The 27878-nt window shown below is 35.1% G+C and overlaps 1 protein-coding gene across 1 annotated transcript; it reads right to left on the reverse strand.

Annotated features, from left to right (window-relative positions):
* On the reverse strand, positions 1 to 27805 carry ATG3 (autophagy related 3). The gene is made up of 12 exons (XM_043992053.1): positions 27673 to 27805; positions 24244 to 24285; positions 17544 to 17593; positions 14351 to 14421; positions 13080 to 13187; positions 10156 to 10205; positions 8097 to 8175; positions 6600 to 6634; positions 6158 to 6313; positions 5134 to 5261; positions 1872 to 1940; positions 1 to 262 (listed from the first exon to the last, which is right to left on the reverse strand). The coding sequence occupies exons 1-12, from the start codon at positions 27742 to 27744 to the stop codon at positions 181 to 183; spliced, it is 942 nt and encodes a 313-aa protein (XP_043847988.1). The 5' UTR covers positions 27745 to 27805; the 3' UTR covers positions 1 to 180.
* Between the last annotated feature and the right edge of the window lie 73 nt (positions 27806 to 27878).

Here is a 27878-nt window from a genome sequence, read left to right on the forward strand (position 1 = left end):
TTTGCACACAGGTTTTTATTAAACAAGGCTGGTAATGGAACATCTTTTTTTGTTGTTTAATGAATAAACATAAGTCCCTTTATTACAGAAATTGTATTCATTGGTGAGTATGGTCACATCTATAGGTTAAATCTTTTAAAATTAGAATCAATAATTAGCATAGAATTTATTATCTCTTTATTACATTGTGAAGTGTCTTGTGTAGTCATATTCTATTGTTGGAATGACAGCTTGTACAAATTTCAGGAAAATGAGAAGATACCTAAAGGAACTTGGTTAAGGAAAATAAGATCTATAAACAGATTCCATATTTTTAAGACAACACTACTAGTGGATTTGATAAAGAGCACCATATCATAAGGAAAATAATTAATACTAAAAAGTAAATACTCTGACAAGTGTCAAATTGCAATACATTCACTATTATTTCCATATCTATCCCAAGCAAAAGGCTTTATTGCTTTTAACATCTATGACCTCTTGATCCATTCAGTACCTTTAAGCTTTGAAAGGAACTAATAAGGTTCATAGTTTCTATTTTTTAAATCTGAAGCAAGAACAGGGAAAAATAATTCCTTCCAAAAAAAAGGGAAAAAGATGGTCACCTAACTTTTTAGAAAACTAAAGGACAGACTTAAAATCTGAGACAGAAGGACCACAAAAAAGGAGAAAAAGAATTAGATAACAAGAGATGCTGAGGGATATAAAAAGCACTGAAGCAATGTGAAAAGCAACTAATTAAAAATATTTAAATAGAATAATCCTAAACTGAATGGCTTTAACAAAATCTAGCAGCCAGTAGACAACCTCATATCATGTTAAACTTACTTTCTATGGCATGACCGGTTCTATCTCAAACACCAGGGTATGGGCAGCATCAGTTCAATACGAGGTCTTCCTGGAGGATCGACTTTACTAGCCAGGTCCAGATTTTTTCTTCCCAAGTTCACTGGGAATACAGACTGACCTCTCCAATAGTAAAACAAACCAACCAACCAATCAAACAAACCAGATGTGATGTACAGGTGGATACCAGGAAAAGCTGGCACCATAATCTAAGCTAAGACATTTGGTACACTGCCTTTGAAGTTTCTATTGCTATGAGGTCCCCAAGTAGGATGTGCAGTGAACAGTAATAATGAAAAACAAGTTAATATGGTTTGTTTTTTTTTTTTTTAGGCAATGGGGGTTAAGTGACTTGCCCAGAGTCACACAGCTAGTAAGTGTCAAGTGTCTGAGGCCGGATTTGAACTCAGGTACTCCTGAATCCAGGGCCGGTGCTTTAACCACTGCGCCATCTAGCTGCCCCCAAGTTAATATGTTTTGGTATCTCTATGTGCTGTACTTTCACCAAACAACTTCAGGACAATTTGCTACCCTGCCACTCCCTTCTCCCCTTTTCTCTCCTTCAGAGAATAAGAGGACTAATAAAGTATGGTTATACCAACATGATAAATTGTAGGTAGGCTGAAGGAAAAAAAGAAATTAATTATTTTATGTGTCATCTTTTTTACATGCAGATAATATTACAGATCCAGCAATCACCCTTTGACCTCTTTTTGTTTCCAAGTAAGAGTGACAAGTTTGATGAGACATTACATACATTTACTCATTCCTCTTGAACAAAAAGACTTATCTAAGGCTAGAGGATCAGATCATGGCCATGAAACAAAGCAAAGTTTAACTCACTGTATGCTGGAAATAAATTTTAAGACCTCTCACTAGGTCTTCAAAACATAAGGAAATTTCTAATAGAACAAATAGGAACTTTGTACCTTTAAAGCTATAATGTCATATGCAAAAAAAAGCAAAAACTCAGAAGAACTATACGTAATTTGTGAAAGCTAAATGCTTCTATTAGCCAAGGATACATATGAACACCAAGCTCTCCTCCACCTTCTGCGACTGTCTCGATGATTTTTTTCATCACCTCAGCATGTCTGGGGAGGGAAAAAAGAGGGCAATCATACCAAAGTGAAAAACGGCATTTTCTCAATAGCACAAGGAAGAAATCTATTAGGCTAAAAGTTATGTTGTGGTTTTTTTGTTTAACATATTGGTTCAGAATTACTAAGTCATTCATTTAGTTTGCTTTGGAAAGGAAAGGTTAGCCAAAAATAGCTAAGGACAGATACCACATACCTCAATTATAAAAAGGCAGAGGAACCAGAAAGGGAGAATACTCCAAAAGAAAGTATGCTTCAGAAGAAAAGAGCTTCTGATATATCAGAATCAGAATTGGTGAGTTCAAGCAAGCTACCAAGACACTATGGCTTTAAAAGCAAAGGGTCTTATGTTGAAAAAAATAAACTGAACTGTATAAAAGCCAAGAATAATCTGAGATCAAGTGGGCCAAAGGAAATTGGCTAAAAACAAGTGCTGGAGTAGACCTTTTAGACTTCTAAGTTTGTTTTGTTGGGGTGTCTTTTTGGGGACTTAGTTCTACATGATATTGTACAATTATTTTCTCATTTAAAATGAACTTATTTTGGTGGTAAAGATTTATGTCTGTTCTTCAAATTCTATAAGAGGAACTAAAAGTGCTTAGCATGGTGTCCAGCACATAGTAGGTCCTTCATAAATGTTTATTGATTGATAGATTAAAAGGACTTGCCCACAAACCTCAAATCACGAGGAAATCTTTTAGAAAATTTACTTTTAGATAGTACAGACCCAATGAGAGTTCTAAGTAACTAACATTATAGAATTACCAATTTTTATCCCTGTCCTATTGTTCAAAATGACCTAGCAACAAAAAGCTATTATTTTTTTTTGGATACAAATGTAATGGTTAAATGAGAATGGAAAAATTTGCCACAAGAAAAACTTCTGAATAAATCAAGAACTTTATTCTATTACAACTATGTATGACTTACTTGAATAAACCTCTACAATTTGTGTGTAGGTGTATTTTTTTTAAAGGAAGACTTGTAGGAATCATTGAAAGCAGTTAATGACAATTTTCTATTAGAAGTGATTAGATAAGAAATCAGAAACATGATTCTCTGGTTTATTTTTTGAAGATTTCCTTGGATAGAACATGTAAATAGACACATAACAGTTTTTAAAAAGTTTCTGATTAGAGATTTTGAATGTTATATGCCATCATTAAATGAAGAGAATCCATCCTGGACTGTTGAAGCCCAAAGAAACTAAATGCCATTCTGTACTGGGCTTCAAATCTTTAGATTCTGAACTCAATAAAATATATTTATATGCAAAATATGCATCTAGATGAACAAATAAGTAGTTACTTTAAAAAAGTATGCACGGGGGCAGCTAGGTGGCGCAGTGGATAAAGCACCAGCCCTGGATTCAGGAGGACCTGGGTCCAAATCCAGCCTCAGACACTTGACACTTACTAGCTGTGTGACCCTGGGCAAGTCACTTAATCCTCATTGCCCCGCAAAAAAAAAAAAAAAATAATAATAATAATAATAAAAAGTATGCACATAACCTCCACCCGCCAAATATTGTTCTGTTGTTGTTTTTTAAATAAGATTCAGCATCTTTCTGGTAGGTTTGGGGAAGGGTACAATTTCTTGAATAAGTGAAACTTAGGGAACAAAAGGAAGTTAATAAAGGAGAAGAGAATAATCCTCAATTATCTGCAATTAGATTCTATCAAATAGCTAGCAGTTAACAGAAAGACTAGTGGCCCTCAAACCAAGGTAACTTCTCAAGTTGATAACACCTGATTAAACCTGTGAGGGTTCAGATTAAGAGTGGTTTGGGTATAGGACGGTAGTGAGCACAAGTGAGTCATCAGTTATAGTACAACAGTCTGTTGCAGAGAGCTCAGAGGCCAGTACTCTGAATATGTCATAAGAAAGCCTGTGGGTGATGATAAACAACTCTCATGAAAGCAAAAGTTTAGGTTTATGAAGCACATTCACTGTCATAAACAAATGTGTTTAAATCACACCTAGTATTTATTTTTCTTACTTATGTCTTATTCTTACTTGTGGATCCTTCTGTTGTGAAGTAGAAATTAGTATGTGTTCATTATGTATTGTTTTAACTAAAATATTTTTATAGAAAAAGAATGGTTAGAGCATTACTTTTTGTCCACTTTTTCAGACCTGAACTAAGTCAAACCACTGGTTTTGTAATAATATCCTAAACCAAGATGTAAAAGACAAAAAACAAGGAGAGCTCCTGCTACTTTAGCATACTATACCCTAATCTAATTTAGTGATGAGAGGATTCAAATATATGCATTATATATAAAAGTTAAGTTTTTTACTCATATCCAAATTGATTTCCACCTAAATCAGATTCTCCCATATCTTCAATGTTACAAATAATTCTAAAATAGCCTTAGGAAGATTATTGACTAGGAAGTTCTGGCTGGGAACCTAAAGGTAGATAAAGAGGTCTGACTGGTAACAATTAACTCTCAGATCAGGCTGTTTTCTTCATATGTGTCCATTTAACACCTGACAAAAACATTAAAACTTTACATATTTTCTTTTACATGCCTACATTAGAATAATTTACTCTTCCAAAGTAATTTGTTAAAAGTAGTCATAAAATCTGAAGGTTCTTCTGGATTCTTTAGTCACAAAAATGGTGGCTATGAAGCCCACAATTCAAGAGCCTAGTGGCATACTCGTGAGCCAGGACACATGCACAAACTTAGGGGAAGCTGAGCAAAAATGTATACTAAATGCTCATTTGTTTCAGATGTATCTGACTTTTTTGTAACCCCATTTGAGGTTTTCTTGACAAATACTAGAGTTATTTGCCATTTCTTTCTCCAGCTCATTTCACAGACGAAGAAACTAAGGGCAAACAGGGTTAAATGACTTGCCCAGGATCATACACCTAGTAAGTGTCTGAGGCCAGATTTGAACTCAGGTCTTTTTAATGCTAGGCCCAGGCTTCTAACCACTGTACCACCTACATGTCCTAAAATGTGTAAAGACAACCTGATTAATATTAATAAACTGAGCATGAAAGAATTGCTTTCTTTCCTCTATGTTTAGCAGATTAAACAAATGATCATTTTTGAGAAAAAGGAAATGAAACCCCATTTCTCTAACAAGTCTAGGTTTCTGCATCTATGGAATAAAAAGGTTCCCAGGACATTCATCCATGCATTATAAGACTTGCAAAAGAAATCAAACATACCTGCATGGGTGAACTGAACACATGGGAGGTGGTGGAAGATGAGGGTGATTTTCGATGGTCACTGTTTTCTTCACATGATCTTGACTGATGTCTTCATACATATGCTCTACTGTTAAAGGTTGCCGTTGCTGAAGGCCCAGAGTATGTTTTGAAATTGCTTAGTATCTTTTACTTTAAGGACTGCTATCTACAATAGGCTTAAAATTTCCCCAAATACTCTAATTTTTCTTTCCCCTCCTTTAATCTCCAGATTCTGCTTGTGAACAATTTTATTCAAAGAAAACGCCTTCAGAGCCAAGAAAAGTTGCCACAAAGGCTATCTTTGTGGAACTCAATAACCCAAATATACAGGAAGCACAATGATAAAACATAGTAATTCCTTATGTCTAATTTATTTCAACCCACCACTTTCTCCTTACTATTTGAGCATATATTGTGTTTTATTTCAATAAGTAAGACAAATTTTTGAGAAGCCTTGAGCAAAAAAACACAACCACATGATCTTATGGATAGGTACTATGGTAGAGTGGGAAAACCTAGACATTACTCTGCTATACACTGGAATGTGAATGTGGGCAAGTTCGTTTAGTTCTCTGAGCTGTGGTATCTTCGTCTGTAAATCCAGGGGTGATACGACTTGTCCTACCTTGCACAGATGTTGTGAATATGGCACTACATTATTAAAAGATTACTTTAAAAAAAAAGCACCAAATTTAGGGAAATAACTAACTTAGATTCTCTCAAACTTTGGAGATAAAAGTTCAAAGATATAACATTAGGTGGAAGCAAGGTTCCCAATGGTACCTTGTGATTTATAGTAATTTATAGGTGTGCAAAACATTATTAATGTAGTCCTATACAGCTGAATTTACAGTTCCTTCAAAATACAAATCCAAGTTTAAAAGTAATAATTATAAAACCAAACCGGATTCGTGAAGTCATAAAATTAGGCATATGAGAACAAAAAACAAATCTACCATCAATGTAAAATTTTCTCATTAAAAATATTTCCTTATAGGTTTACCTCATCATAACCAAATAACCAGAGTCTTGGAGTCTGATAATATTTGTCATATGTGATATAAAGATCATAAGTTCTGGTTTGTAAAATAGCATCTTCATTTCCAGCATCATTTTTAGCTTTGTTAGCTTCTACTATTTTCCTTGTGTCCAGAGTAGCCTGAGGTAAAATGCCAAAAAAAAAAAAAATGGTATTATCAAATGATAACATGCTTTGAAAACCTTAAAACATTATATAAATGTTAGACATTATGACAAATCCTAGAAATTCTTTCTCCTACCCTGTTTCACATTTAATTCCATTTTCTCAAAGGAAAATTATTTAAGTCAAAATTAAAATTTCTCAGAAATGTTAAAGGTTACAAGAATGTGAATTTATGAAAGATTCTTTGGAAGATGAACTGACCTACTTGAAAAAATATTAATCAAGAAGCCCATTTACAAACCTCATCTGTCTCCAAGAGTCCACTCTCTTCATATTCTGTGTTAGGAAAAGCAAAATAAAATGAATAAAAATAAGAATTCAAAATTTATCAAGTACAAAACAACACATCATCATTTCAGTGTGCCCAAAATAACATGTTTTAAAAGTAAGAAAAATCCTCTCCTTTAGTTCTACTCCAATGCCTCACTGTAATGTAATGTGATATTAACATGGGCCCTTCCAAGGTCTGCAGAGCACAAGATGATGTTCCTTTCAAGCTCAAGCAGAGAACCTCTGAGCAGAATGTTTTGTTTTCTAAGCATGACTAGTTCATCTGGAGAGATTCATTCACCAGAATGTTGACCTTGAATTACTGATTTTTTTAGAGCCCAGCAACTCACAAACTACTAAAACTGAGACTGTTACAATCTGCATTAGTGGAAGAAGTCCCACTCCAATACAATCATGGATCTTCAAAATATTGATGTAAAGAAAAAGGATGGATTGATAACATTGGCATTTTTATACAAATTTCATCTGCATGGTAAAAGACAGAGGAAAACATCTGAAACCTTTTAGCCTGGTATAGATCATAGCTCATGAAGAACAACTGGCATAACAAAGCTGAAGATACACTTTCCCCACTGATCATTATAGTCAGATATAATGTGTAAATTCCAGAACCACAAAACAGGAAGACATTTTCACTCTTCTTTGTAAACTGGGAAAAAGCCAGATTATGCAAGGTTTCTGACTAAAAAACACAAGTTTTTAACCATGTGATTCTGCAAATAAGCACACACACCCATAAGTAGTAAAATATAACTTATTACTTTGTTATGTGATAGCAGAGTGTGTGTGTGTGTGTGTGTGGAGAGAGAAAGACAGTTCTCATTTAATGTAAATTCACAGTACAGAAATTCAACTTTACATAAAGAATTCTGAAAGAAATACACATTCCAAAAACCACTTAGGGTCACCTGACTGTACAGGACTGTGCTCTCTCTCTCTCTCTCCACTCTGGCCTCAGCTTGGTGCTCTGTGGCCTCGCAGCCCCCTCCACCAAAAATGAAAAACAAAAGCCTCCAAGTGAAAGCAGCACAGAGAGGCATGGAGAGATGTACTGGGCTGGATGGGGAAGGAGGGAGGCTTGGCTAGAGGTCTAAGACATCAAGAGAGGAGGCCTTTGCCTACTCCACCCACTTACCTATATGTCTTCTCCCCCACCCCACACCTGTTTTGTCACCAGCTCCCAGTGTCCCTCTGCAGGCTTTTGCTTCTCTGCCCTCAGCCCCCACTTGTCCTAGAACTGTGTGCTGGCCCCCTCGTTCCACAGGCGTGCAGCCCCTTTCCTGCCTCCTTCCCTCTCTTCCCTAGTCTGCAGGCAAATTCAATTACGTATTCTTCTATACTCTATATCAAGAATGTTACTTTGTTAAGGCCTAAGCTACACCTACCACATATATAATTCTGAAATTAGTAGTTTATAATGATTCAATCAAATCCAAAGGAAAAATACCTTCCATATCTGCTGCTTCTCCCTCATCTTCCTCTTCTTCCTCATCACATAAAGCTGAGCAGTCTCGTTTTATACTATCCTTTGAAAATCACATTTATAGCCAATTATAGTACAATGTAAAAAAAATTAAAACAGGAAAATCATCAATAAAACAAAAATATTTTCAGTTAATCTAATCCTTAGGAAGAAAAAAAGATAAGTTAAGCTATATCTTTGACATATCTAAGGGTGAAATAAATGTCTCGTTATAAGTACTACCAGATGTACTTACCTGCTAAATTCCCAACAATATCCTATTTCTAACTAAAGTAAAAATCATGCTTAACTGCAACACTTTAGATGCTTAAAGCCATCGACTTAAGTCTTCGTTAATTAATTCTAGAGTGTGACAATACTGTTTGCCATGTATGGCTGAAGCTCTATATACTCCACAAAGAATCATTATTTTTACAAGACTGATTCGGTAAATCTGACAGAGTATGATAAAAATGATAAATGTTAAGTCTAGATTCATCTGTCTTAGCATTTTACCTATTCTGCTTGCCACTAAAACAAGTGCTGTTATGCCATCTTTTAATGACTATGTATCTTAAACAAAAGTGAATCTGAATAGATTCACTGCAAATGAGGGAACATCTGGCAAAGGATCACAACATGGGAGGTTTTATTCCATGTGCTAGGAACAGCGTACAAACCTGGATGAAAGTGAAATAGCAACAGAAAGTGGAAAGATTCATAGCGGTGGAAAATGTATTTGCTTGCGATAACCAGATGATGAATGATATAAGTCATTTGCCAAATGCAAAATAGAGATAGAAGCAAGGCAAGATTATCGTAGTGAACAGAAACTGCTTCTAAAGATGCAAAGTCATCAGAATAAAGTTATTAACTAGCTCTTCATCACGTCTTTAAAAAGAAGTTTGTCAGTGTTAACCTCCTGTCAGTCAGCACAAAGCTTTATCCCAAGGGAAAGCTAAAGTTCTGTCATACAGAAATTGAAAAATAAATTTGAACAAATTTTTTATTAAACCCAGCATAATACCCTAGAAATAATGGAAGATCAACATTGCAGCAAAATAGAGGAAAGGTCTATTATAAAGAAAAAGCCATGAGTTTTTGCCTATGATTATTAATTAATTCAGATGTTCTTTTTATCAAGTAGGTCTACTTATGTCAGAATAAATGAGCAACTATACACACACACACATATGCATATGTTATGTGTACATACAAAAATATATATATTTACAGTAGGGATTGCATAATTGTTTCAAAGTATGGTTTTTACATGGTTGAAGAAAAGCAATACTAAATAACCACACTCCAATTTAGAGTTGAATGTTGGTATAGCATAGCCATTTATTAAGTAAATACTCAGCATAGGACAATTATCTCTCTGATCTGAATATCCTTTCCACCAAAAAATTTAATATTAGAAAATATATTTGTAAAGTAAAACCTCACTGATTTAAAGGAACTTCTTCATAATTTGTGATAATTTTTAATAATCACTAAGCTAAAGTATCTTTTTTAGTCCCTAGGAAGAAAATGATTGCTATATTAATATTGTATAAAAGATTGCTGGGAGAATGTTTAAACTACTTTGAGAAATACTGAGATACAATTTTCAAAAGGCAGTAAGCATCTATTTACATCTGCTGATCATTTACTTTATACATGCAATCTTATTTTTAAAACAGAAAAACCCACCAAGAACTTCTATTATGTGGCCACATTAGTTATTGTATATACTTGAACATGAAACTACATTTATCTTAAAATAATCTGTAATTCAGACTGAACTTGCCAATTAAAACAAACCAGTGAGGTTTTCCCACATTTAGACTAACCTCCTAAATAAAAAAGAATTAGGAAAACAAGGAGAAGAGTTTAGGAGAAAACAATAAAAGTTTTATACATGAAAGAAATTTTTTTTTTAAAAAGTTGAATTTTCATAGTGGATTAGTCCAACATTTGAATTAGATAAATTGATGTAAGAATTTTTCTTTAAAAAAAAATTAGCATACTCTTCAGATTAAATAAGAAATGAAACTAATACCTTGCTTTCCAGGGTAATCTCCTTAACTACTTCTGTCACTCCTGTAATACCTATAAAATTCAACAGGTCAGAATTACTAATATTAGATTAAAAATTCTCCATTATCTGGTATGCATAGACTCTTTTGTTTAAGGGAGCCAAAATACTTTAAAAGTACTGATGAAATCCTTACAACTTCCTTAAAAATTAAGGAGGACATAACTTCACTGTATAAATATAGGCATTGGAAGCCCAATGAAATGTCATATCTTAAAATTAATAAAATTAGGTCCATTCACTAATAATCCTATATTTCATGCTATATTATTTCTCAATTAATTTTTTGTGCTAAAAATTAATAGTAAATGTCTACAAAACATTCATTAGATTCTTAAACTCATTTCCAAAAGATTTTCCCAACAAAATTTGAGTTATTGCTTCAGAAGAATATAAGTAATCCTACTAGATATGTGTAGAAACACTCTACAATCTTCAGAACATAGATGTCTTAAGAATACTCTAAAAATATGTTTTGAGACAAACAGTAGGCAGCAACTGTTTCTAAGTCAGAAACATCTGCCTACATTTTTGACTAAAAGCTTTGACAAGAATGGAAAGAAAATACACATTAGGGAACCAGAATGCCGAAAGCCATTCAAAGTCAACTGCCAACTGTCTTTAGCGCCTATACCATCCTGATAATACCCCAAATGCCTTCACTAAAGCCTATGGGCACAACCCATACTACTCTAGAATAAACATTTTACTGGTAGTAGGGTTTGTTAGTAATGGTGAAATAATGGATATAACTAAATTCATTATAAAATACTTGTCATAGCATAAACAAGAAAATATTTATTATGAAATGCTTCTCTGAAATTAAGCAAGCACTAAATGTTCTTTTATGCCCTTAAAAAAAAAAGTGGTTTGATCTAAATACAATAGTAATCCAATTCAATAAAAATTTCTTGAAAGTAGAACCACCACTGAAAATGGCAAGAAAGAGTATACTGAAATTACTCTCAAATATAAGATCACATTCTCAAGGGCTGTTGAAAAAACCACATGGCATTAAAAAATCAATTTTAGAAGTTAAGGTCAAAGAAAGTTTCTATAAGAATTAATGTTCTCTATACACACACAAACACATTATGAAATAAGAAATCGTGTGGCCTTTCACATACGAAAATGATACTTTTGGGCCACAACCATGGAATCTCAGAGGTGGAAGAGACCCAAAAAATCATCTATCCCAATCCCTACCTGAAGCATGAACCATCTAAACAATAATCGGCTTCTGCTTGAAGATGTTCAGTGATGGGGAACTTACTACTTCCTGAATGGTTAGGTCATGCACTGAGCTGTCTTTCCTGTAGTAGTGATGAGTGTTGATTCCACTCCTTTCTGCAACCAGTGATATGCAATTACAAGACAGCTGGCCTGGAATCTGGGTCCATCTCATGGTAACAGAATAAACTAAAACTAACTGGCTTACAAAGTGAATGAATTCAAAATCTCATTAACATTAACACAGTCCTCTCACCAAAAGAAAGAGTCAGTCAGAAACCACAGGATACCTTATGATACTTTCTCTTCGCTATATCCTCTAGGCACAATAAAATTCTAGCATTACAAAACACAAAACTTTTGGAAAAGATTAGAGAAAAGAATCTCCAAATGCCTAACACTACTCAGGGTAGAAAAGCATTAAAATATTTTAAATTTTAAATATAGATGTGATCCTTGGGATTAGAGGCACTATCCAACTAAGAAAACAATCTGTCAATGACACATAGACTAGGTAAGGGAAAGTTATCCCTCCCAACCTCCACCTCCCCAAACTACCCTTTGTACCCAATTTCTGAACACAGAGGGGATGACTGACTGACCTAGAGAGGTACCTTCTCCTATGCAGATGGAGACATGTAGAAAGGTGCCTTCTCTAAGGCAGATGGAGAATTGAAGAAAGACGCTCTTTCTCTTACGCAGACTTGGAGGTGTAAAGAGCTGTCTTCTATTATGCAAAGGTGTAAAAAGCTAACAAGTTACCGAGTAGGATACGTTCTTAATATCACAAGTTGGGACTCAAAATATATTTTTCCATAGAAACAACGTTATGAGTGGTAGTTAGATATAATTGAAATAATATTATTAATACCATACTTTTGCTATATTATGGATAAAACAAGCTTACCCATTTACAATGTTATTTCTATGGAAAAATGGTTTTAGAGATCCAAATGACCAACTTACAACTTGTGGAAAGAGCACTGGATTTGAAGTCAGAAGACCTGGATCCAAGTCCTGGCTCCACCACTTACTGGCTGTGTGACCAAATGAGACAATATATGTAAAGAGCTTTGCAACGTTAAAGTGCTGAATATATAAAAGCTATATTATTTTTAAACTGTTTGTAAATGAACTGCTTATATTATAATGTATAGAAACATAGGTCAAAGCAGGACAATCAGCTGAGAATCCTTTTAAGATTCATTCAAATATCTATCAAGTGTCTACTATTTGTAAGGTACTGGGGATGACACTTACGATAAATAAGACATGATTCCCTGACCTTAAGCAGTTTACATTCTAGGAAAACAGTAGAGGGAGAGGTAGAGAAAGGGACACAGATAATATATTAAATTGGAGAACTGTTGTCACTGAATGGGTAACTTAGCTTTTTTAACAAAATACAAAAAGGAAAATAAAAGAAGAGGAACAAAGAACAGCTGGGACTATAAGTACTTTAGGAATCCAGTATTCTTTAGAGTAAAATTTTTATATCTTTTATTCCTAGTTGCTTAAATATAAAAGTTCTTTGTAGGTAAAACTAAACCTCGTGAACAATTTTTGCTTCAAGAATATTGTAAAAAATTATGAAGTTTGTTCAAACTTTGTATGTGCCACTCTGTTCCTGTTTATTAATCACCAATTATTTTACTTACCTGAGTTGTGATATGTATCTACCCATCCCCCATCACCATCGTCTTCTTCAATTATAGCTTCCAATTCATCTGAATATTCCATTTGTTTGCATCGCTTGTAGCAAGGCACTAAAAAAATTGACAAATGAAGTTATTAACTGATCCTTTAGGGAAAAGAGGGTGTTTTCTTGGTAAATCTTCAGTCCACAAAGGAAGAACACAAATACCTTCAATAGACACCATATTTAAAATGCTCTTAACAAGGGATCTGAGTCATAGTCTATACTTATTTTGCTGCATAAAACTCTTTGGCAAAACTGCCAGGAAAAGTGCCAGTAAGGCTTGATTTTTGGTTGCTACCACTATCCTACCTTCCCAGACATGGAAGGCAGAGGGTTAAAAAAAGAGGTGACATTGAAGGACTTGGCTGACATTATGTAATGATGGCTCTGATGTTGCACGCAGGGAAAGAGTAGGTGGATATGAAGAAAAAGAAAGGCACCATCTGTCAGTCAAGAGGGTGGTAGAGGTGCCTTTCAACTTGCTGGGTTGCTTTATAGAACCTCAAACCAGCTTTTTAATCATTTTACATTCACTTCTATAATGAGTAATAAACCTATGACAAAATAACACTTAAAACTTCTAATGTGTACTATCTCATGAATTCAGCTGCCTGCTATCAGACTTTTTTTTTAATGTCAATTAACAAAGTCTAATATTCTCTTCCCTATAGGCTCTAAACTCTGAGTAAAGAACAATTTACTCTGAATAGATGCCAAGAACATGTAACTATCTTCTCAGTGTTATGTCAAGATCAAACTGGTTAAAGGGGAGATGCAACACAGATTTTGATTTTTCCATGGAATAAATCAAGTGAAAATTGGGTTTAAAAAATAAGGAGGGGGAAGCTAGGTGGCGCAGTGGATAGAGCACCGGCCCTGAAGTCAGGAGTACCTGAGTTCAAATCCAGCCTCAGACACTTGACAGTTCCTAGCTGTGTGACCCTGGCAAGTCACTTAACTCCCATTGCCCCGCAAAAAAAAAAAAAAAAAATTAATAAAGAAAGAAAGAAAGAAGCAATTCAGAAGACCTCCTAAAACTTTAGATAATCCATAATTATTTTTAGAGTATATAATTTTGTTAGTTTTCAAACTTTCCTCAGAGCTAAGAAGGCAAGTGATTGTATTTATCAATCCATGTAGAATTTGCTTGATTAATCAGCACAAAGTTATTTTTTCAGTTTTTAGGTTTTTGTGCAATTATATTATTTCATTAATATGAAAATATCTTACCATTTTTAGTTACCAAAAACTGTTTGCCAGTTGGTAGGTATGCCTTGACTTTCAATTCTTCCCCTGAAGCCCTTAAAATAGCAAAAAGTAGGACATGTTTTTTAAAAAAATCAACATAAAAGCAAATTAGAAGATATCTTGTTTATTATAAACAGGAAAATGAAGCAAAGAGAATCCTTAGAAAGTTGCCTAGTTCTGAGTCTTTTTGAACTAATATTATTAGTAATTTTCAGAGTGTATAAGTGTAAAAGTTAGCAATCTGGACAATAAAGAACAAGTGATTGTTCAAACGTTCAAGGAAGAACAGTATTTATATTAAGAACTACATAGCTCTTTTATAATGACCAGATATTTATTAACACATACCACAAAACAAATGTTTACAAGAAGGGAGCTCAACTAAATATAAATTTAGATTTTTAATAGGCTAGAATAACATGACACAATTTAGCAACTGCTTTTGCTTTCAGAACAAAAACCATCATATCATCCCATTCAGATTCTTAATCCCATTTGTTAATTTTTTGCAACAAAGGCAACATAAAAGCATGTCTCGTGTCAAATGTAGTTTGGAAGGTCATCTTTACCAGATTTGAAATACATTCAAGTATCTGTCCGTGGCCTGGCTTCTGAATTAAGCATAAAATCAATGGTTAGAGTCCCATATGGGACTCAATTCTGTTTGCCAAGCTACATAGCTTCTGATTAGTGGGTCTATTTCATAAACCCTTGTTAAAGACCTGTTAGAAGACTTAGAGGTTGATCACTCACTGAGGCTGAGGAGGACTGTAGCAGCATACAAGTATAATTAAAGTTTACCTTGCATTCTTGGCCCTTCCACAGACTGGGCTCTATCACATTACATTCATATACCACAACTTCTCCAGCCATTCCCCAATTGATAGGCACCCCCTCAACTTCCAATTCCTTGCCATCACATAAAGAGCAGCTATAAATAATTTTGTACATGTGGGTCCTTTTCCCTTTCTGGGCTCTATCACAGCAGTATCAGCATCCTGTCAACCTCCTCTTTTGCCCTGTCCCATCCCACCATGCTTAAGAATCAACTATATAGTAGATCAGATTTAATGCCAATTATATTGACGTGAGAACAAATGAACTGAGAGTAGCATATTCAAACACAAAACTAGGCTAGTATAGCATGAATAACCTTGTTTTAGTTCTAGTGTAAGTCAAGTCATATGCCTGTTTGGGGATGTCAAGCACAAGTGTGCATTAGGGATCAGGGCCATGACTGAATTCAAAGCAGAAACAAAACAATTCTACCACACCAACTTTACTAAATGTATGAATTAGTATTACATGTACTAAAAAAAAAAGAATAAATTCCATCTCTGGATTAAATATAGGCTATCAACCTTGATATTAATCAAGGAATTTAAAATACTGACCCAACATTGTGATTATAAAGGAAATGTAAAAGAACACTACCTTCACAATGATGAGAATTTTAGATATAAATAAAAGGGTTTTACTGAATGTGGTTTTTGTGAAACATTTTTTTTTGACACATTAAATGGTTTTCAAAGCTACTTAAGGAATTACAGCATATTTGGTAATACGTGTAAGATAATAAAAAAAGCCATATGGCTTCTAAATATGAACTAAACTGTAACTTTAAAATATACATGAAGGCTGAAGAGAAACAGTCATCAAAATAATTAGCTATATGTTCCCTATTGTGCCTCAGGGAAGGGATGGACATGTGATGGTGAACATGTAATTTAAAAGTACTTAGGTTATCAAAGGTTCTAGTTTAGAAATCTAAACTAAGGTAAATGTACAAAGTGCCTATTCATAAATGGTACAGATCAAAGTTGAGAGAAACTCATCTAAAACCCTAATTTAAAACTACTTTATTATTTAAGCTTTGAGGATAACATACAGCAAAACATAAATCAGGATGCCACAAATTCATGACCATTTTCCTCTATACTATCAATGGAAAAGATTTTTGCTAGATAAATCTAGAATCTAAGAAGAAATAAAGATATATTTCTCTGCCTTTGGGAGGATATTACAGTAGCATGCACTTCCATACAAAATATTAATTACAAATGATCTTTATCCATAAAAGTGATTCTTAGGAAAACTGTTTTAGACATTATGGTTTGTTACTGCACAGACACTTAAGACTATTTTCCTTAAAACATTCTATTATTTATATTTGTCTTAAAGTTTTACTCTGCTTTAGTGAAGTTTTCTTATTAATTATTTTAAAAAGTTTCAAAGTTAATAGACTCTAGTTTGCAATTACCAGCCTTCAACATCTTCAGACCAAGAAAGAAGCCAAGGGGCAGCTAGGTGGCGCAGTGGATAAAGCACTGGCCTTGGATTCGGGAGTACCCGAGTTCAAATCCAGCCTCAGACACTTGACACTTAACTAGCTGTGTGACCCTAGGCAAGTCACTTAACCCTCATTGCCCTGCAAAAATTAAAAAACAAAAACAAAAACAAAGAAGCCAAAACATGTTTTAATCACTACTGCGGATATTTCAAAATACCAATTCCTTAAGAGGAAGTTGTACTTTTGAAACCCCTGAACCAAACATCCTATCTTGAGTCTTAAATAAATTGAGGAACATATAAAAATCAAAATTCTACCTTTCCAAAGCAGGTCATTATTCTGGGAAGTAAAGGCAATATGGTTCCTTGAAAAATATTTTTTAATTCATTTTGAGGGAAAAAAAGCAGGCATATTTCCTGATTTTTTTTAAGCAAGGCAATTGGGGTTAAGTGACTTGCCCAGGGTGACAAAGCTAGTAAGTGTTAAGTGTCTGAGGCCGGATTTGAACTCTGGTACTCCTGACTCCAGAGCCGGTACTCTATCCACAAGCAGGCATATTTCAATGGCATTTGAGCTTTAAAAAAAAATAACCAAAAGCTAAGATATATAAATTATTAACAAAGAAGTTCAAGGCAGGGAAAGAAAAGGCTTTTATCTAAAAGAATCATATCATTTCTTGTTTTCAGAGCAAAATAAAAACTAGTTTCACTTTCTTCTCTATTAAAGACACTTTGAGAAACACTGAAGCACTTTCAGTATTAAAAGCCTGTTGGCAAATATATCAAAACCATACAGCTGCATATTTTGCAACTCCAAATTCAGGTTCCTATAATTTTCAAACCACAGCTTATATATAAACTTTAATCCCCACTAAAGTTTACTTACCATTGCCATGTTGGACAGTGATGCACTAAATGGTCTCCAGCTGCAACAAACTATTCAATTTGGAGGAAAGATAAAAGAATAGGAAAGGGGAAAAAATGTTGAATGTCATTGGATATCATGTGGCAAAACACCAATCTGATTACCCTAGGTAACCTTAGCAACACATATAAATTTAAAATGCATGAAGGCACTAAACCTGTTCTGCCAGTCTTTAGACATGTCTCAGATGATTATTAAATTTCAAGTGTTTAAATACTGAAAAAAGTTTAAACTAAATTTGGAAGTGAAATACAATATTTGAGTTTAAGATAACTATCACTGAATTATAAAAACATCATCTGTGATGATCACAGCATAGTAAATAAAGCTAACAACTTAAAATGTTTATGAATGAATAACCATGAGAAGTATGAGAGCTAGTCTTAGAATCAAAGAGATCTAGGTTCAACTACAGTGCCAAAAGATTATTTCTTGGGCACTACAAGTTACAAAAGAGTTGTCTATATGAATCACTGGAGAGTCTCCACATTGGGAGTTTCCCCATGCGTGCGTGCATGCATGCGTGCGTGTGTGAATTTTATCTATATATTTTGAAATATAGCATAAAATACAAAATTCACAGACATTTTCTGAAAGTTGGGACATCAGAATTCACTGAATTCAACCACCTACGAAATTCAGAAATCTCTATAATATTTGACAGGCACTCATCCAACCTCTGCTTGGACACTTTTACTTTAGATTCACTAAATCACAGACTTCCTGGACTAAAAAGAAGTTTTCATTTATTCCACTGCTCCCAAGCAGGATCACATCTAACCTGTTAAATGTATTCTAGTGTTTTATATTTTTTGTGAGCTGACAATTCATTAAGAAAGGCTATGGAGAAAACACTGATTAAAACTAACATTGTCACTGTGGAGTATAGAAGCTGAATGAACCATACAATTTCTTTTGTTTTTGGTGCTAATGCTTTTCTCTTCTGAGGTTTTTCGTCATTCCTCTGATTTTTCTCTTATAACATGACTAATGCAGAAATATATTTAATGTTATTATGTGTATATATAGATCTATATATATAACCTATATCAGATTACCTGCTGTCTAGGGGAGGGAGGAGGGAGGGGAAGGGGGAGGGAGAAAAATCTGAAATTGGAAAGGTTGTATAAATAAAAGTTGAGAACTATCTTTACATGTAATGGGGAAAAAAAATACGTTATTAAATAAATAAATAAATTGTCCAATAAGTTACCAAAAAAACCCCTAACATTGTCTACAGAAGAATCAAGTTTACATACATTGTGGTATATGCTTTTTGTTTTCCATATCCTCAGTTTTTTAACATTACATTCCAGTGTCTGAACAATGGACGCATAAAGAAGAGAGAAATGGAGTAATAAAGTTTAAGACTTACAGTTTGAAGAACTTCCAGACATTCTATGAATCAGAATCCTCCAACTATACAAATTGCATAATATGCAAAGGCAAACATGTATTTTTGAACCAAAATAGTGGAATTTTTAAAAAATGTCATGTCTATTATTTTATTTTTCAGTCTGATCAATAGATGAGTTCACCACCATGAAGAATAGAGAACAGTATTCTTCAGATCAGTTTGATATTCTGATAAATATATTTTGTAGCAAGAACTAACTTAAGGAAGAGACATGTTCCCAACTACTACTGTTCCCGAATCATTTATTGCTAAAGGGATATTATTATTGAACTGAAAAAGAGATATGTCTTCGATGAGCTTTCAATATTGCATAAAAGAATTTGTTTTATGTCAAGAATGACAGGTTCACTATGGATTAATATAATATTCTCAAATACTTTGAGAATAACATTTTAAGAAAAGGATAGTAGTAAGATAGTTTTATACCTAAACCTGGAAGAAATCTCAGAGGTCACTTAGTCCAACATGATTCATTTACAGATAAAGAAACTGAGGCACAGAAAAAAGAAGCAATCACATAGCAAGTTAGCTGTAGAATTGAGACTAGAACCCAACTGTCTCCTTAAAATGTTAATGGCAAAGTTGAGGCAGAATTTCAATATAGTCTATGTAGAATGTTTAGCCAATATTAGCCTATCTTTCTTTTTATAAGGTTCTCATAACAAGCTCTAAGGCAAAGTAATGAATACCATAAAAAGAGCTTAGATTTGTCAAATAAATAAAGTACTTTTGCTCTCTGTCTTCCTTCCTGCCAGGATTTGCTTCATACCTCACAGACATTAATTTTCAGTTACTGACTTGAATGCATCAATACTTCTACTGAGACTTTAGCTTTTACTTGGTGACCTTCATGTGTAACGATTGTAATGACGCCACCTGCTAGAGACTTACTGTAGAAAAGCTCCGCCATGAGGTGATGGTCTCTGAGGGCAAGACCATGCCTCTTTTCTTTGGCGTCAGGAAGTGACGTTTGCTAGTGGGACTAAGAAGGGGGAGCCTGGTGCTCTGACTGGCGCTCTTTCCTGAGGACTCCAGTGGAGAAGGGAGCTAGAAATGTGCTCTCCCTTTAATAGATAGATGAATGTAGGTCTCTCTCTCTCTGGCTTTTCAACTTAGCTGTGGCAGCGCATGCATTTTGTGTGAGGCTTTTGAGTGTGCTGGTTCTTGGCCTGGCAGGCAGTTTGGGATTCGTTGAGTTTTATAAAGGAATATAGACTAAGCTTAGATCTAAGATTATTCATTTGTATTTCTACTTTCCTATTTCCCTAATTGGTATCACCTTTTGTTGTCTAATTAATTCCCAAGCAATAAAAACTAATCCCTCACTGATTATAGCTCAGAGGCTTCTTTTTCTTAGTGGTCTGGGAGATACTTATATTTACATATATATATGGGAAAAGTTAAAAGGGGGAGTTTAATACTCGTATATCCAATTTTAAATCTCACACATGCAACATACTATCACTTCATAGTATTCAACAGAATCAATACCACCTTACCCAGTGATAAGACAGAATTTATATTTAATCCTGTTTTGCTTTAACAAAAAAACTTTCACTGCACAAAATATTTTTAAGTTATTGTTCTCATACTAATATTAAGTCAAAATATTTTTTTACTAGCAGGTAAGTAATGCTTATCTTTAACCTCTCTCTCCTCTACCATAATACCTTTACAACATGCAATTAGATATACAGTTACATAGATATTTTAGCCAGGGGAAGAGCAGGATAAAACAGACAATCTCAATATGCCACAGTTCCACTGTTCCAGCTTCCTTTCACAAAACCCTATTAGAGACCCACAGAACAACGGAGCATTTGCTGACAGCATCCCCTTTGTAAGCTAGAAGGTTTCAGGGACTTTATTTCCCCCCTCTATTGCAGTTCAAGGCCTAACCATACTCCTATAATTTCACTCTCCTCATCCAAAGGTGCTAGCAACTGAACAGGTAATGCCTTTCATAAAAGAGAACACTTTAGTAAACAAGTTTTCAAGCTTTTCAGGTGTTTTAGTGAATGGAACCAAGGCCATGAGCTTAGCCTCTGATGTGAAAGGCAAGAAAGACAGTGAAAAGTCGGGCTTGAAATCTAGGAGATCTGGGCTCCTGACACTTTATGACCATGGGCAAGTCACTTACCTTCTCCAATTTCAGTTTCTTCAACTACAGGGTCGGCCAAAAGTCACAAATATTTAATAACTCCTTTATTTTTAATTTATAATACCATAGCATCACATGCAGTATATAAAGGAAATGAATTTACATTATATATGAAAAATCAAATCTTGTAAATGGCAAAAAAATAAAGAAAAAATAATTTTCAAAAAGTTATTAAAACAACAGACCCCTTAGTGACTTTTGGCCTACCCTGTATAAGATGGAGATCATACTGACACTCCCTTTCTTTCTTTCTTTTGGTGAGGCAATTGGGGTTAAGTGACTTGCCCAGGGTCACACAGCTAGTAAGTGTTAAGTGTCTGAGGCTGGATTTGAACTCAGGTCCTCCTGAATCCAGGGCCAGTGCTTTATTCCACTGCGCCATCTAGCTGCCCCTGACACTCCCTTTCTAATAGGGCTTTTGTGAGGAAAGTGCTTTATAAACTTTAAAGCACTATAAAATTTGTGAGCTATTTTTCAAACTGGTCAATAGCCATAGTCCATACCCTTAACTACAACTGTCTTACAATTGAACAAACACCCAGTCATAAGAAAGACCAGATAAAACTGTAAGCACTGGTTTAGTATAATCCATTTGTGCTAAAATCATTTGTAGTGATGGGGAAAAGGAGAGGGTAGTCAATAAAAACAATCATATAATTGCAGTGTATTATTTTAGACACAGTGAAACTTGTCCGGGAGACCACCTATATCAGAAAAACGTCTGCTCTATTCATCAATTGGTGGATGGACAAACTGTGGCAAATGAATGTAATGGACACCAAAGGAATATGAAGCATGGGAAGAATCATACGAACTAATGTAGAGTACAACAAGCACAACTGAAAAAATAGTATACACAACAGCTACAACAACGTAAAGGGGAAAACAAAACAAGGGATGGAGGAGGACTGATCACTGACTAATTACAATGATTTGGTTTTGTTCTGAAGGAAAAAAAATGACCAAATGTACCTCTCTCCTTCACAAAGATAGAGGGCTATGGTGTGGAAAATTGCACACACCCTCAGATTTGGTTAGTGGGTTGTCTTGTTTTGCTGAGCTTCCTTTTATTCTGCATTCTTTGTTTTAAGGGATAGTCCTTTTAGTGGAAGAGGAGGGAAGAACACATACATACATACATTCATACATACATATATTCATACATACATACACATATACATTCATACACACATATATATGTATATATTCATCTATTTATTTATGAAAATCAAGGTTATATAAAAAAGATAGCAACAGAATTTTTTTAAAAAAAGAAATGCATCTTCCCCAAACTCAATTTTCTAAGCATGGCTTTCAACTCTTCAGAACAATATTCAAAAAATCATATCTAAAATACAGTCTTTATATGTGTGTGAAAGTGAACTGTACCAAAACTAAAATTCTGTTAGCTTTTCTTGAAGGTCAGGCAAGAAGCTAAAAATATATCTATCGCTGTCCCCTTGGCATCTTACACTTGAAATTCATCAGGATTATGATGAATAAGCGTAGAACTACTAATCTAGAAGAACTCTCTCACTGAAACCTGCCATGCTTATAAGATTATCCAACACAATTCATTTTAAAACATGACAAAATAGTTTTTCCCTTCAGAGTTCTAAAGTTATACTGTCAATCAACTTGCTTATAACATTTTTTTTTCTCTTTTGGAGGGAAACATCAATCGGGAGTTTAAATAACAGAAAACCTCAAGATTTGTACTAGTTCATTAAAAATATTTTTAAAAAATGAACCAAGAGGGGCAACTAGGCAGTGCAGTGGATAAAGCACCAGCCCTGGATTCAGGACATCCTGAGTTCAAATGTGTGACCCTGGGCAAGTCACTTAACCTTCAATGCCCCGCCAAAAAAAAAAAAAAAAAAGAACCAGAAACAACTTTTTCAACTGTTCATAAAACCTGAGGATAAAGGGTATGTATATAGGTGGCACTGGTATCTAAAAGAGATCAAAGAATAAAACTGATATGTGCTTAAAAAATTAAATCATGTGCTTATGTAGCCAGTAAATTTGGATTGAAAATGTACCAAGACTTGTTTCAACTCCTATTTGCTCCCCCAATAGACCAAAAGAGTTCCAAAGCAGTAATATTTAGGTAAGTGGGAGACATACTAAAGCACACAGGGCACATGAGGGCAGCTATATAACAAGCTGCCACCTCCTGCAGTGGCTTTTATGACTTCTTGGTCTAATCTTTAGGCTCCTAAGCATTAGAGCCTCAGCTTGACCAGGACATATGCCTATAGTGAGAGGCAAACAAAAGCCAACTATCTAGATTTTAACAGAAACACAGATTTTGGGAATGTGTTGTTGGTGGATTAATATTCTTTCTAAAATAGTTTCATAATAAAAGACCTAATATAATATCATTATAGAGTCTGTAACATGTATATTACCTTCTATTCCCCAAGTCCATCATTAAAGGGGTTCCAGTTTATTTGTTAAGAGGGAATACTGAAAGGAAGGGTGCAACTATTCAGTATAAGAAAAAATAGTCAATTGAAACATTTAAGCAGTGCCTAACATAGTAGCTTATACACAAGAGAAGCTTTATACTTGAATAGGAATGAACCTTTTAGAAAAGCTTAAGAAAATGTAAATTTATAGAACAGTCTCTAAGAAGGGGATGTGAAAACTTACTGCTTTGCACAGGTAAAGCTAAAGCAAGCATCAGTGCCATATAAATCTGAAAAGAGCTTGAATGACCTGATCTTCTCCATCATTTCTATTTCTATCCACAGAGGAACCATATAGAAATTGGTAAAGTAGAAAAGGAGGAAGAATTAACCCCTTCTACAGGAAGTAGTATTAAGCAATACATTTTTGTAAAATCTGTAATCATGGAAGAAAGGGATTAATTCTACTCCAAGCAAGGAAAGTATTCAGGATATTTTTAGTATGGCAATCCAACCATTAATTTAGAATAATTAGGGCTTATGATTCAAATGGATCTGTGATCTTATCAATGTGGACATTCCCTCCAATGGTATGGAATTGCAGAATCTATCAAAATCAGAGCTAAATACTACAAATCTTCTACCAACAAATTTAAAAGAAATTAAACTTACTTCTTCTGGGGTGATCACACCTGTTTCCTTAAATTTTGATTCCTGAAATAAACCAAAAGAAGAGTTTACTTTGACAGAGCATAAAGCTAGAGCTCTTTACACAATAAACCTTGCAAACGCACTATCTTTACTGCACAAGCAAGTGAAAAGGTATCAAAGACATTTAAAGATGTTTAAAAGCCCATATCTATCTTCTTCTCAATTAGATTCTGGAGAAATCTTAGAAATGGAATTTAGAAACTTTGTACTTGCTCAGAAACAGCTTTTCTGCTGAAGATGCAAAGACTGTACTCATTTACTATCACTTTACTATCAATTCTGTTTAGGTATTAAAAGTTTCAGAAAGTAATCCATTAAAAGTTTTACTTGAGTTTTCTAATTAAAGAAGACTTTTTTGCTTAATTTTACAATTTTATTATTTATTTTATTTAGTTAGAAGTTTAGATTCCCCTGACAAAAATTAGACCCAGAAAAGTTGTGACTTAGACAAAGTTTTAGACAACTAGCTAATTATATAGAGTTGGGTCCACGAAGCCAAATAGATGTTCTGTATCTGTATCTCCTTGTTTTTCTAAACAGCATGTAATTTAACATTTTAAAGATATTTTAAGAGTGAAGTATTTCTTTCCAAAAAAATCCGAAGTTACTTTTTACTTGTGATTCTCAACTGATTTCTAAAGATCTATGGTCTTTCACAGGAAAAAAAAAATAGAAAAGCTTCCTCATTTCTGCTTTATTTCTAATAGTAATTGCTGTAGACAGCAGCAACTCCCATTTGACTCTTAACTAAGTTTTCTAATTTTTCCCCCCAAGGCAAAGGTTCCTTCTAAATGCTTAGTTCAACACATTTGTATTTTAAGTAGCTAAAATTATGTGCAAAAGCAGTATTTGCTTTTGACATATTCTCATTTTTAGATAATTTAATGATTTTCTATAGGTGATACCATACAGAAAATTCAAAGCTGAGGTTAAGTCCCAGATTGGGGGAAGGGGGGGGAACTTAGGCAAATGAAACAATCTTGAAAGAAACCTATAAATGAGTATGAAAATACAGCCCAACATGCATTTCCCCCCAACCTGACCTAACCCCTAGATGTTCAGAACTATAGCTATGTAGTTACTATTATTTCCAGGTTGCCAGGTACACCTTTCTATTTGTCCTAAATAAACCAGGTCTTAGATATTTTCAAAGATATTTAGCTATTCATTAAGAATTGTAACAAAATTCTCAAAAAATAAGACTAAGGGAGAGTCAGATACTCCTGATGACCATAATTTATTCTTTAGTAGGAATACACAAAAAATTTATACAATTCTAATGATTTATGACATGTTACATAAGCAAGAAGTAGCTTCATTATTTACAAATTTGTTTTCTGAAGAAGTGATAAGAAAATAGAAACATTTTTATGATTCTTACTATTTGCATTATAATGCACTTGATATTTTTCATTAGAAAAACGATCATTAATTTAAGAAGGCTAATTTTACATCTGTTCCTACTAAAGTCCACAAGATTACATCTGGTACTAATTATAATATTAGCTTGCAATATCTAGCTGAGGGAAAAGAAATAAACAACTTAGAGGAAGCAAACTGAAATTCAGTTTGTTGCAAATTTAAGTTTTTAGGATTAAACTTTAATTACAGTTTTATACTTCAATCATAACTTTAATAAAACTTAGATAGTATTTAAAAATACTTTTAGAGATGCTGTTTGATGTTTTAAGACAATTTAGAGTCATGTTTCCCAAACCTGTATCCTGAATAACTCTGGTGGCTTAAGGTGAAACGGTAAATGGATAGATATATTGCATGAAAAAGTTTCCACAAGAAAAGTTTTTCTCCCTATCTACTGAGGCTGTGACGCAGAGGTGTCAAACTCCAGCAGTAAAACTCCCAAGTGCAGCCCAAACCAGATTAAGTAGTTGTGCATTGAAAGTATTTACTACAAACAACAATTTTTTCAGTGAGTAGCAGCAGTAGCATAGTGGACAAAGAAAAGGGCCTCTGACAATACTAGTTGTATAAACCTGGGCAAATCACTTATCTTAATTCCCCCCACCCACCCCCCAATTCTCTAAGACCGAGTTTCAGAGGAAATGTTGATACTTTGGCAGAGAGAATTTCACAGCCTTGTACCAACAAAATCAAAGGTCCTGTACAAAAATTTTTCGGCATGAAAATAGGTTGAAATTCCTCTACTTTGCTCCAAAACTTCTTTGACCCCTTTTTACCCTAGGTGTTGTCCACACCCTTAAATACCACATCTACATTACTTAACTTGAAATACCTCACAAGTTATTGGATAAATAAACTTTATTCTAAATTATTCCAGATGAGAAGGTTTTAAGCTTTTAAGTTACGGAGTCAAGTGCACTGCCATCCATCCATTACAGAATCTCAATGCTTTATGACAGAAGTGTCAAACTGAGGCAGCAAAACCCCCAAGTGCTACCAAAACCAGATTAAAGTGTAATTGGGTGGGCGGCTAGGTAGCGAAGTGGATAGAGCACCGGCCCCGGAGTCGGGAGGACCTGAGTTCAAATCCGACCTCAGACACTTGACCTTGGGCAAGTCACTTAACCCTCACTGCCCAACCCCCTCCCAGTAATAATAAAGTGTAATTGGGAAATGTTTAATAAAATAAATAAGAATTATAATACAACCCAGATAATGTCAATTTTTCGGGTTTCTCACTAAATATGTGGCCAGCAGGGATCACTTGGGTTTGACACCACTGCCGTAAGGACCTCAAAGGTTAGCTAGTTTCAAATGGTACCGAAGAAGTCCCCTCGAGTCTCTGACATTTAACAGTAATGGTCGTGAAGACGTCCACAGAGATGAAATACACACTTTCTCTCCAAGGTATTCTATTCCAGTTTTTGATATAACTAGTTTTCCGAAAGTTTTTCCTTACAGGATACCCAAATCTTCCCCTCTACAACCCTCAGCCCCATTTGCTCCTGGCTCTACTGTCAGAGGACCACGTAATATCATGATATGCTCAAGCACTAAAGTAAGTCCTGGACCATGGAAAATAGAGGCCAGGAAAGCCTAAAAATAAGAGTCTGAACAGCAAAGGGAGAAGGGGAGAGGGGAAGGAGAGAGAGGGGAGGCTTGCAGCAGCAGTATTCGTAAGGCCTTTCAAGGGAGGGTCGTCCAGGTGGCAGGACCCCAGCGGACGAGTCCCCCCGTAGCCCTGACTTCTCGGTGCCAACAGTCCTGAGCAGTTGACAAACAGCCCTGCCCGAGCAGGGACTCGGCGGCATCCGGACCGGTCCCTAGCACCAGCTCGAGAGTCGCTAAGTGTCCCCTCGGGGGCAGCGGGTCAGTGGATCCCCCCTCCCCCCGCTCCCCCGAGCGGGGGCGGCGCCGGGACAGGAGTCCCGGTAAGCCTCCCTCCGAGTCCAGGCCGAGGCCGGTTACCTTAAGCACGGGGGTCAGGTACTCGGCCACTTCCAGCGCCTTCCCTTTCACCGTGTTAATCACGTTCTGCATCCCGGGGCCGGGGCCGACGGCGCGGGGTGCGGGCCGTGCGCTGGGCTCCGGGAGCTCGGGGCGGGAGGCGGGGGGAGGGGGCAGAAGGATGGGACCGGAACCGGAGCGGACCGGGGTGTCCTGCCCCCCGAGGC

The sequence above is a fragment of the Dromiciops gliroides genome, chromosome 3 (assembly GCF_019393635.1).
Source record: "Dromiciops gliroides isolate mDroGli1 chromosome 3, mDroGli1.pri, whole genome shotgun sequence".
In the NCBI taxonomy this organism is placed as follows: domain Eukaryota; kingdom Metazoa; phylum Chordata; class Mammalia; order Microbiotheria; family Microbiotheriidae; genus Dromiciops; species Dromiciops gliroides.